The 12977-nt window shown below is 44.2% G+C and overlaps 1 protein-coding gene across 1 annotated transcript in view; it reads right to left on the reverse strand.

Annotated features, from left to right (window-relative positions):
• The window catches only part of cusr (Copper-only SOD repeat protein), a 195286-nt gene that overhangs the window by 82023 nt on the left and 100286 nt on the right, over nt 1-12977 (reverse strand). Inside the window, exons 4-5 of the mRNA XM_078565163.1 lie at nt 2494-2577; nt 1227-1328 (exon numbers count right to left, since the gene is read on the reverse strand). Of these exons, the coding sequence (XP_078421289.1) occupies nt 1227-1328; nt 2494-2577 (186 nt within the window). The remainder of the gene's footprint in view (nt 1-1226; nt 1329-2493; nt 2578-12977) is intronic.

Below are 12977 nucleotides of genomic sequence, written 5' to 3' on the forward strand. Positions count from 1 at the left end.
CCAAGATATCATCTCTCCTTACTGCAGTAACTGACTCTTTAACTAATAATGCAACGCCTCTTCCTCTTTTACCCCCTCCCCTGTCTCGCCTGAAGATTCTATATCCCGGAATGTTGAGCTGCCAATCCTGCCCCTCTCTCAACCATGTCTCAGTTCCACGTGTCAATCCTCACCCTTAACTCATCCGTTTTATCTGTAATACTCCTGGCATTAAAGTAGAGGCCATCCAGCCTTGCCTTACTCCCTTGAAATTTAATGCAGCTGTACTCCCTCTGACTTGATTGTTTTACTGTATTATGATGTGTCCCTATTCTGCTAACATTTTGTGTCCCCTCCCCCTGCCGAATTAGGTTAAACTCCTCCCAACAGCACTAGCAAACCCGTCCGCAAGGATGTTAGTCCCGCTCTGGTTCAGATGTAGACTGTCCCGCTTGTACAGGTCCCACCTTCCCCAGAAACGGTCCCAGTGATCCAGGAATCCAAAACCCTCCCTCCTGCACCAACTCTTAAGCCACGTATTCATCTGCGCTATTCTCCTATTTCTGTGCTCGCTAGCACGTGGCACTGGGAGTAATCCAGAGATTAGAACCCGAGAGGTCCTGCTTTTCAGTCTACTGCCTAACTCCCTGAATTCTTGATGCAAGACCTCATCCCTCTTTCTACCTATGTCATTGGCATCAACATGTACCATGACCTCTGCCTTATCACCCTCCCCCTTCAGGATGCCCACAAGGCTACGAGGCATTTCATATGGGGTGTGGAGAGAATGACAGTATTTTTTCTTGTCTCACTTTGAATCATTATTGATGGTGACTAATCACAGAATGGTGAAATGTCAATCTCCAAAATTGTCTATTGTGTAATGGCAATCTTGATTAACTTGGTCTGTTTTTATTGTTGAACTATTTTTATATGGAGGGGCCTAATTTGAGATACAGTTATCACTATCTAATATTGTCTTCCAAGGTTCTATCAAATTAATCTGAACAGACTTAGGGGTCTGTTTTACTTTCTGTGTAAAGTTCAATATGTTTTACCAAAATGTCATTATAAACCAATAAAAATTTAGTAAAATAACTTTTAACTTTCCACACAAAGGAAAATATTTATTCCTTTCTTTTTTATTATTAATAATAATAAATACTTGACTTAATATCAGTATAATTTGCAGTGATTGATGTTCTGCTTTTTCTGTATCAAGGGGCTGAAATAGAGGCATCACTTACCCCTGTATCTATATTGTAAGGATTATAGTGTCCTCCTACATCACTGCAGTTCTCACTGTACTGTCGAGGATTGGTATGAACATGCCACATTAGATCATTAGTCTGTGGAATAAACAAATCTCATTATATAATATGGAAACCAACATATTTGTAACTACATTATTAATAATTCTGCCCATACTTGACTGCATGATTCCACTTTCAAAAATTAATTTGGTGGAAGTGAAGAATTTTGTATATCCTGAAACATTATAAGGTGCTTTATAGAGTTTAGTAGCGTAATGGTTATGTTACTGGACTATTAATCTGGAGGCCTGGACAGATAATCCAGTAATATGAATTGAAATACAACCATGACAGTTTTAGAATTTTAATTCAGTTTTAAAATCTGGAAATTAAAAGCTGGTATCAGTAAAAATGACCCTTAAGCTTCTGGGCTGCTGGAAAAACTAAGGTCTGGTCTAAATGTTACTCCAATTCCACACCAATGTGTTTGACTAGCTAGCAAGCCACTCAGTTCTATCAAAGAATAAATTGCCAAAAATGGAGGCCCAGCACCACCTTCTCAAAGCAACGAGGGATGCCAGTCTCGCCAGTGATGCTCATATCCTAAGAATGAATAATAAAAAAGGAATGCATTTTCATTTTTAGAAAACGATTGTAGACTAGGACAAAATAGTGGGAGGGTAGGATATTTCCTGGTCGTGTTTGGTTCTGGTACTGCTCATGCACAGCTTCCCTTCAGGACATTGAATGTGTGCAATAGAATCCAACATGCATCAAAGACCAGCTGGAGATCCAAAAATTATGAGATGAATGGCCTTCTCTCATTTCAGGTTGTGCTATATTCTTAAAGTTTCCACCAAGATCTTAATGAAAGGGGTTAACTGCAGGAGGGAGAAGGGAAATTTGAAATAAGTTTATCTGAAAATACAGCATCCAATTTAATATAGAGAAATATTAGCGAGACTATATTCATGTTGCAAGCTTTAGATTGTTATATGAAAATTATTTAACAACAGATTTTGTACAATGCATGAAGTGTAGGGGACATGCTGCGGTACATTGGAATTCTGCAGACTTTAGCAAACTGTGTCTGAAGCGTTCATTCCCTTAACTAGAATCAGCTTTGTGAGGTGCATCTGGTAACCCAATGAACTTATTATTGTTTTTAGTGAAAGTTAACTGCAGCAGTAGTCTTGGAAGTAATTTCAAGTTTATCTGGCTCAAGATGAAAAGAAATGCACAGAATAATGTTGGCACTTACACCACCTGCATTAGACTTGGTTGCCTCAAGGGCTATTTCCATTGTTGTGTCACTCGAACTCCCATCTGCAAAGATCTGTTGTGACTGGAAACAAAAGGACAGTGTGTTAAAAACATCAACGTTTCCAACTGGAAAATTTCCACTTTTTTATTTTGTGTATTTCCTGCAATAACCTTTCATATCTTCAATGACGAAGGAGGAGGGGAACAAAGGGATTGGAAGCAATATTAGCAAATGATCTTCTGACCTCAATACACTTCTATCATCAACAACCTTTTCATGTCTCATCATTCTTTTCTCTCCTTAGCTCCTTTTCTGTCAAGGCAACAACAAAAACCCTTCCTAATATTTTTGCTGAATGATATTAACACAAGTAACATTACTTTGGCACCTGGGGCAGGTTTTCCAGTTGGCAAGCAGGGGCAGGGCACACTCGCCCACATGTAAAATGACAGGGGATACGTTGGGCGTACATCCCAACATCACCTCGCGTCATTTAGATTTTCAGTTCGGCGGAGCGCAGCCGAATTGGGTGCGCACCCGCCGAACTGTCAACGGCCTATTAAGGCCATTAAAAAACTAATTTACAACCTTAAGGTTGGCGGGCAGGCCGGGACCCAGGCGTGCTTCAGAAAAAACACGAATGAGGTTTCATGAGGGTATTTAAATTTTTATTAAATGTTTAAATAAAAGTTATGGACATGTCCCAACTCATGTGGCAGTGTCACATGAGGGGACATGGCAGGGAATTTTTTTTATCACCCTTATTGAAAGTTTTAAATCGGAGCCAATCTCCCTGAAGCAGCACTTTGCCTCAGGGAGACCTGTGCACTCTTTTGCGTGCACGTGCGAAAAAGCACACTCCTGGCTGAGGGAAATCCCGCCCCCCCCCCCCCCCCCCCCCCCCCCCCCGCCCGCACAGGGAGCGCATAGCACTTCCTGGCGGGCATCATGCTGGACCGACCTTAATTGACCCACCCACATAAAATGGCGGCGCGACCCCAACGGGGGGAACCGACTGGAAGGCCGCCAGCCTGCGCCCGCTCCCGCACTTCCCCATCGACTGGGGGAAAATGTTGCACCTGGTTTACCACAAAGTGACCAGGGTCAGTAATCACTGGCTTTAAGGGCACAGTTCTTCCTCCGCTAAAGGGGAAGCTACACGACACATGCTAGGCCTAACTCTCACTTACAATTGTACCAAAATAATATTAGCAACAAAATAATTTTCATTGTAAAGGACAACTTGAACTGCTGAAAATTGAACAAAATCCTACAAATTTCCACAGTGAATTGTTTTAGTTACACCATCTTGTGAGCAATAACCTGAAACTTGCTATATGCCAGGTATGGTGCGTTTAGAGAAGCTTGTTATTGTGTACATTGGTCCAAGTGTGACCAAAACCAAACTGAATGCTTTCCACTCCTCAAGCAACTCAATTTTCATTTTAACAGAGGGCAGTGAGAGCATGTACTTTCAATTAACAGTAACAACATCGCCTTCAAAGTTTTATAAGTTTTTACAGCTCAATGACTCACCTGTACAAGTTTGATTCTAGGCTGCTTGTGAAGCTTAAGAACAAAAGAACATATGAATAGGAGCAAGACTAGGCCGCTTGGCCAATCAACTTTGCTCCGCCTTTCAATAAGGTTACAGCTGATCTTCTACCTCAGCTAAACCTTCCACCATCCTCATATTGTTTCATTCCCTTGCTATCCAAAAATCTATTGACCTCTAACTCCAAAATACTCAACGAATGAGCATCCACAGTTCTTTGGGGTAGAGAGTTCCAAATGTTCACAACCCTTTTTGTGAAGAAATTTCTGCCCATTTCAATCCTAAATGGCCCTTATTCTGAAACTGTGAACCCTAGTTCTAGACTCTCCAGCTAGGGGAAACATCCTCCCAACATCTACCCTGTCATTTCCCTTAAATGAGATCACCTCTCATTCTTTTAAATTCTAGGAATATAGGAATAGTTGACTCAATCTGTTCTCTTCGGAAAAATCCCCTCATCCCAAGAATCAGTCTTGTAAATCTTTATGCACGCTCTCTAACACAAGTATATGCTTTGTTACGTAAGGAGACCAAAACGTACTCCAGTCATGGTCTCACCAAGGCCCTAGGTAATTGCAGTAAGACATCTTTACTATTATACCCTAATCCCTTTGTCAGACAGGCCAACATACCACTTGTTTTCCTAATTGCTTGTGGTACCTACATGATAACTTTTCATGATTCATATGGAAGAACACCGAGATCCTTCTGAATACCAAGATGGTGCAGTCAACGTGAACTCAAAATGGTGTGAGATTCCATCTTCATGATTGGTGGGGATTACACTACCTCTCTTTAGTGCATTCAAATCAGATCAAAAATTGATGCCCAGATTAGGAAGCTATGTTTTGCATTAATTTGGACCCAACTGTATTGCCATGAAAGTGACAGTAAACTACCCTTAGTTTCCTGACTCAGAATTGTGGTTTCTTCACTGATAGCCAGTACATGAATTCCATAGCCTCACATGTTTCTCCATCTTAAGTCTTTTACATTCAAACTTATATCTATGACACCACATTCATGACCACTCAACTACTAGAAACAGTCTGCCTCTTCCTCTTCTCCCTCTTCCTTTTTAATTTTAAACACTTCTATAATATTGTCATATAATCTGCATATTTCAACAAAAAAATCCAGTTTTTCAAATTTTTCTTCATACTTATGTTTCCTCATATTACACCACACACTGTCTTATTGGAACAAGCTGATTACATTTTTGAATCTACGGGAACGGGGAGGGTAATGGAAAAACTCTTGTATGGTCATAGGTTAAAATTGTTAAATTTCATAGAAAATAATACACACGTCATTTATTCTTCTCCTGTTTGTGTTACACATGGAAATTATAGATTGAGTGTTGCAATCCCACACAGATTTTCTGTTTATGTCACTGAAAAGCTGCCTTGTTAACATGATACTAAACCCAGGGACACAAACTGGGTTAATAATTTCAACAGCTAAATAATTCTGACATTAAACCAGGAAGGTTCTAATCTCTTCTAAAGTTACTTTCAATTTTGAAAGTTTTTGTTTCCAATCCAAGTGTCACATTATCCCATATCTGAGGATTCTAAACTTTGCTGCTGAGATTTTTGGAATGTTTTCTTTACGATATGCACAACTTTACATTTTTCCCACGTCTCAAATTCATATATCCCAATCTGATCTCACTTCAATACAATAGTTGTTTCAGAAATTATTTTGAACATGGTGAACACAGAACAATTGCATAGCATTTGTTACCATATGTAATGCAGTACGAACAGATTCAGAGTGTGATGTTGAGGGCTGGCTTCTTATATACAATGTACAAATATAATAATGGCAAGAGTGAAAAAAGTATTTAGGCCAGATTAGTAGGATAAAACCAAAGGGCAGGATTATCTGGCCCCACCCGCTGCCGGGATTATCCAGTCCTGCCACCGAATCTCCCGGTTCGTGGTTGCAAAATCCCAGCCAAAGACTGTTGAGTTAGAAATTTTGCTCGCTCTTGGAGCCAACTTCTGACGCAACATTATCGGAGGCATAACAATTTCAAGAGTAGAAATAGATCCGTAGTGTTTCCTGCCTTGGTGCCAAGCTCAAGCAAAACCTGCCAGAGAGAGAACCAGGTACTTCTTCTACTTGTCTTCTTCATCAGTTCTCTGCCTGAAGGTAGGTCCTTGGCGATTATTCACCTAACCATGGCAAAGTTCCATGATTTTCTAACTGTGGGTATGGCGAGGAGGCTGGCCCCAAGTCTACCTCCTCTGTCATGGGGATTGAACCCCACACACTGTTGGCATTAATCTGATTCACATGCTAACCACCTAGTCAACTTCTTCTATCAACCCCACATCTTCTACCCCCTATAACTAGATAGTAATTTTGGGAGGTGGAGGTGGGAGGGACTGGGACTATTTTCAGGCTTTCTAGATCTGGTTTAGGTATCTTTTTCCACCACAAGTGGGCCCCAAAGTTTCAGTGTCAAAGGCTTCCTAAGGGAGCTATTATTGTTGGCCAACCAGCATCTGAGTCAAAATACATGTGAAAATCTCACCTTGGATGTTTGGCTTAACTAACCTGCATCAATCCCTACTAGGGCAAAGGTATGTCATTCTGATCTTAATGGGCAGCTACCAATATTGTGTTGCAGCAGACGTAGTCAGAAAAAGCCAAACTTTTAATGGCCCCATCCCCAGGGTTTGGGATTTGGTCACATGGCGGGCAGAAAGTTCCAGCAGAGCAACTCACTGCTACAAATTCTATTTCTATGTTTTCTATCATTTCTGTGTTGTTAAATATAAATATATAGGGCTTTCCCTCTGACTCAGTGACTTCTAAAAAAAAACATCCAGCATTTGCTGAGCCATTAAAAAAGTGTCAGAGGGCCAGGTTTTACCAAAACTGGTGTGGTCCCGACATCAGCCAGAAATGAGTGTCATCAACATGCAGGGCCAGCCAGCCAGCAGGCCTTGCCCCTTAATTTTACGGTCGGCAGCTGGTGAATAAGCTGCTGCCAAGGTTGCAGTCCTGTTCAGGATGGCTGCCAACCCCCAACAGCTGCTGACCCAAACAAGAGGGCTGGCAGCTCAATAGCCTCAGCAGCACCACCGGGAATCGTGGCCACTGCTGAGGAAGGAATGAGCCCTGCAGCCTACAGAAGATAGGCTGAAGATAATTTAAAAATAAAATAAAACCACTGCTAATGGAGGGGAAACCCTCCACAGAGAGCACTGCAGCCACAAGGGCTGCCTTCCCTGCCCGCAGCTTCTCTCTGCTTAAAATACACTCCCCCCCAGACTGCTGTTTGGAGGTCACCTACATTCAGCTAGCGGCTTCTCCAGCCAGCAGGTGGGCTGATCCACCGTCGGTCTGATGAATTTCCATTAATAGGCCTTTTACATATTCAAATTTGCTTCCTGCCTCCCTGTAGCAGGCGGCTTGTCTGCTCCCTTACCCACATGGGTAAAATTCCCTGATGACAGGACGTGACTGGAGAGCCGATATGCTGCCTTCCCAGATTTTACCAGCCTTTGTTCCCGCCTTGAGCAGGCCAGTAAAATTCTCCCCATACAGTCGTTTACAGCACTGAAGGAGGCCACTTGGCCCATCGAGCCAAGCTCAATTTGTTCTGTAGCCTGTGCTAAATTAGCAAATTGCTGAAGCATGCAACAAATTACTACAGTCAAATTTAGGACCCCAGACTTAGGACAGAAATAGCCAGAGATCTTGTATTGATTGTTCATTGGCTGGTTCTCAATCTAGGACCAAATCTAGAATTTGAACATGTAAAGTATGCTACCATTTAAGTGTAGTATAAGAAGTGTAGCATACCCAGAGGTGCATCTTTCACGTGAGACATTAAACTGAGGCAAACCTAATGGATCAAGATAATTCCATGGATTTGAAACATTTCGTAATATCAATCATGAAGTGTTATGTAAATGCAAGTACTTTCATTTCTCCCATCTATACAGTAAATTCTGCTGATAGTCTGCATGTGAACATCAAATGTGGATAGAATTAGACTAATTTGCAATTTGCCCTACAATTGAATCATCTATAGTTATTTGTATCCAGAGCCACATGTGAGGAAAGGCCAATTTAGGTGAGGGTGAGAATCATACAATTTCTGAGAACAGGAGGTGACCATTCATCCTATTGTACCTGTACTGGCTTGCTGAAAGAGCCAACTTTGTTTCATTTTCCTCCTTTTTGTCATCCTATTTTAGATTTTCTTTTTCAAATAGTTATCTATTTCTCTTTTAAAAGCTATTATGGGCTCAGTTTCTGCCATTGTTCCCGGTAAGGCATTCCATGTCTTAACAACTCTGCATAAATGAAGATGCACTTAACTGCTCCTACATTCTTTTGGTGATGGTCTTAAATTTATGCGATTGAATTACCAACTTACCAACAATAGAAAGGGTTACTCTCTCATACCTCATAAGTTTAAACACCTATATCACTCCTCTTAATCTTCTCAGTTATAAAGAAAAGAGTATCTCCTCTTAAATAAAGCCACTTGTTCCTGGTATCATGTTAGTGAATCTTTTCTGCACCTTTTCAATGATGTCAAAGTAGTTTTCAAAGCAAGGTTCCCATAATTAAGCATAACGGGATAACTTTCCATCTTCAATGCATGGTCAGTTGTCTGACGCAATGGATCATCAATTGAAATCAATAGACTAAAAATTGGGTGTGTTTTTTTCAAATGGTTGGGCAATCCACCTCATCCATACAATGAAGAACATTCTAAACAGCCTAACCAATTATTTTTATCATGGGAAACTGGCAAGCGTCCATACTTCAGCACAGGATGGGAAAAGGGAAAATAATGCAGGGGAAAAAAAGAGAAAAATATGATTTAATTAAAGTTCCGTACATTTGGCCAAAACAAAATATAGTAAATATAGTAAAGCACGCAAAAAAGAAAAGATTTTGCCTGCAATGCAAAACACGTTCATCTAAAATGGAAAGTTATTTTAAATTCAAGGATTCAGCTACCAGAATGCTAGAATATGTTGGGTTATGTACTACTTGTCTTGTTCTCATATCGCATTGCAATATCCCTTTACCTTTGTCTCCAAAAGAGTAAAGAAATTCTGTATCATATTTCAGTTTATTGTTAAGGGGAATAGAAGACTTTTCTTTACCTTCTGTTGTGGCATACGTTGCCAGGTTTTCTGATTCATTCCTTATTGGAAGACATGTGACTATTAGTACCACAGCAGAAGGCTTGAGGTCAGAGTTTGGTGGGGTGGAGAGTGCGAGGTGGAAAAAAGAGACAAAAAAAATCGACATTAGGGGCAGCGAGGGTGGGACTGCGATCAGCGGAAAGGAAGCCGGGGGGGGGTTTCCTGGAAGGGCTGAAGGAAGTATTCCTGCTCCCCCTTGCCCATAAGGAGTGCTCTAAAAACACAAATCTTGCCGGAACTGGCAGCTTGTGTTTCCTTTTTGCTGCCAGGGTTCCAAAGCCCCGGGAAACTTGGTCGACAGTTATTAAGTCTAAATCTGGCTTCCAAATACATACATTGTGGGAGCCTGATGTAAACATGATAATAAAAATAAGTGTCCCAACTCTCCAAGATAAGAAATGCGCACAACCTGCAACCCATTGACGTAAAAATAGTTAGGAGGTGTTGGGCGATTTCTCATTTTTAATTCCACCCCCACCACCACCTATCCCAAGTGGGGTTAGTATTGAGGCCACAGTGTTCTACCCAACAGGTGAAAACAGACAGTCAATTGGATAGTTCTCACCGCTTTTAGGAAGGAATGATCTGTTTTCAATAGCACACATTTTCCAGTAAGGAATGAGTCATCAAACCTGACAACAGACACAAGAATAGTAGGTAAAGAAAAATCTTCCAATCTCCTAACAATAGAATGAAATATAACGCAGAATTTGTTTACTCTTTTGAAGACAAAGGTAAGAGGATATTGCATCGCAATATGAGAACATGAAAAGTAGCACTTACTCCAAGGACAGGAGTTTCTTTTCGTTGGGCGAGCATGGTGGGTGGGCCTGGGAGCGGCCGCAAAATGGCCAATTAAGGCCCACCCAGCGTGCTGTGCAGCTCCGCACTGGCCGGGAAGGGCCTTGCGGGGGTGGGGGGCCAGTTGGCCTCCGGGTCCAATGGTGACCCAGCAGCCAGTTTAAAAGTGGAGCAGGCAGCCCCTGGAAGGCTGCCACAGAGGACATTCCCTGAACCGGCACGATGGACCCGAGTGCAGCTGGACGCAACAGGCTGGAGGGCAGGTCGGGTGGGCACTCGGCCCCTGGTTCTCTGATGAGTGCCAAGCCGTCTTCCTGGAGGAGGTAGCTACCAGGAGGGACACCGTTGTCCCCAGGAATGGCAGGAGGAAGCCACCGCACCTCACCAAGAGGGCATGGGAGGTGGTGGCAGTGCTGGTCAGCAGCCTTGACGTGGTTCGGTGCTCCTAGATGTAGTGCTGGAAGCACTTCGATGATCTGTTGTGCTCAGGAAGGGGGAGTACCATGTTGGCATGGATCAGTGTGCAAATGTGTTAAGGTCTGGCCGTCCCCCCCTTGACCTCAGGGGTGCTAGGGTCTGAGTGCCAACTGTCAGTCATGCCGGAGCTGGCCAAGGGGGTGAGCTCTGGCTGCTTGGACTGAGTGGCTTGTGGCTCAAGGGCCACGACTCAGAAGTGCCCTGCAGGTGCTCCTCAGCTGAGGTTGGCCAGGCTGCAATGGCACTGCATGTATAGAGTAGACTAATCAATGCTCCTCTGTTGTATCAGGAGAAGACTGTCCACAACAATATAGAAAGGTCGCGTACCGGCAGAGGCCCTACTAGCCTCCTAACCCTTTTTGAAGTATGAGCAAGGTGCCCTGGAGCTTGATAGCAGGCACACCCCACAACCGGGCGTGGAAGGGCAGGAGGTGCCAGATGAAGGTATGAGTGCAGTGCACAGAGGTAAGAATTTTGGGTTGTGCAACCATTCTAGTGTAGTCTTTTCATTGACGCAAACGCAAATTCTGCGTTATATTTCATTGAACCTGGAGTTCCCATTGATCATTGGAAGATGAGAGTACCATGATGCAGATCTCCGTTGTCTCACCAGTATGCCTGGGATGCACAGTGACAGTGTGATGACTTTAACTAATGGCATGTCCTTCTTCTCCCTATTAGGTTCGCCAGCAGGCGTTCGATCTCTGGACCCCGAAGGGCCACCCCTGACACCGGAGGACCACCAGGAGTAATTTGCACTTGTGTCACACCCACTCTGAGGAAGACACCAGCGCAGATACCAGCACCTCAGTAGGCATTAGAGCAGTGGCTACTATATCAGTGCACATTGGTGAGGGCACTTCGCTTGCACCTCAAGAGATTGTGAAGGCAGAGAGTGCCCAGGGCGACAGCAGTCGCAGTACTGCTGGGGACCAGGAAGATGCTCAGTCGAAGGCTGATGATGAGCCTCTGGAGTTGTCCATTAGGCGGCAGATGCTGGATGTCCAGCGAGATGTGTGGGAGGATCTGGCGGAGATCCATGAGGGTGTGCCTTCCATGGTCTCTGTGATGGAGGAGTCCATGCGGAGCGTGAGCACTGTGTTGACCATCATGGCCGAGCACACTGCCTCCTCCATTGAGAGAGTGGCGACTCTCATGGAGAGGCTGATCCAGGGATAGAATCAGGGGTTCCTCGCTCAGACTTGCAAGCCCTCACACAGGCACTGACTTTAGGTGGTCAGTGTCAGTGTGGGAGATGGACGAGGCACCCAGTGTCCCAGCTAGGTGCCCGCCCATCAATGGTGAGCAGGGAGGTCCACAGCGACCTCACGTTGGCACACGAGCTGCCTGTCATCTCTGTGGGCTCCTCTCAGGGCGCTCTGGATGATGGCAGCAGCTCCTCCGCACCCCCGTCAGTGACCGTGGCATCTAATGAGGCTGCGGCACCTGGGAAGATGCCAGCCATGGCACTGGCCGCTCCCTCCCAGACAGGGTCAGCGCAGGCTCCACTGGCCAGAGATGACGGCCAAGGTTATCAAGGGTACAAGACAGCAGAGTCAGCAGGGTGTCTCCAATGCCAGTGCCAACAAGGGGGGAGCACAAGATAGACAGGTCATGGGTGATTTTATGTTCATTTTTGTTAACTTTATATATACTGGTCCAATGTTAAATACCAGAAACCTTCCTGTTAGCATTGTTGAATTGTCAGAATGACATAAATTGTGTTTTTGTCTTCATGGCCTCAGTATGCTTCACCTTTTTATTTCATTGGTGTGGGGAAGGCCAGTATCTGATGCTGGACATAGGTGGGCTTGAACTTTATTGCATAGGCACTGAATGTTCTTTGTGTTCAAATGAAAGGGACATCCAGGAAGGAGGCGGCAGCCCTGCCATGCAATTAAAGCGGATCTTTGGTAGCCTAGCTGAAGGAGCGTTGGATCAAGGTGTCACTGGTGTCCCTGCCTCCTTGCAGGTTACCGAGGTCTGGCTCCGCACCCTCAGTGTTCTCCTCACCATGCTTATTTTCGCACTCACTACTGGACTCATCATCTGTGGCCTGAGCAGCTGCGTCGGGATCCTCTTCCTCCAGTGGGACCCCCTTGCCATTGCCAGATTGTGGAGAAAGCAGCATGCAATGATTATCAGTGACACCCGCTCTGGGGGTTATTGTAGTGCTCCCCCGAACGGCCTAGGCATCAAAAGCGCATTTTGAAAAGACCTATGGTCCTCTCTACCACTGCCCTTGTGGAGGCATGACTTGTAACGCTTCTCTGCCTCTGTTCTTGGGTGGCGGAGAGGCATCATGAGCCACCTATTCAACGGATAGTCCTCGTCACCCAGCAGCCATCCATCCAGTTAGGCTGGAGCACTGAACAACATCAGCACCCGGGAGCATCTGAGGATGTACGCATCACCTTGCACAGACTTGCAGAATTTGCATCCTGTGGTCACACACTATCTGCACG

Source organism: Cetorhinus maximus, chromosome 20 (genome assembly GCF_964194155.1).
Source record: "Cetorhinus maximus chromosome 20, sCetMax3.hap1.1, whole genome shotgun sequence".
Taxonomy (NCBI): domain Eukaryota; kingdom Metazoa; phylum Chordata; class Chondrichthyes; order Lamniformes; family Cetorhinidae; genus Cetorhinus; species Cetorhinus maximus.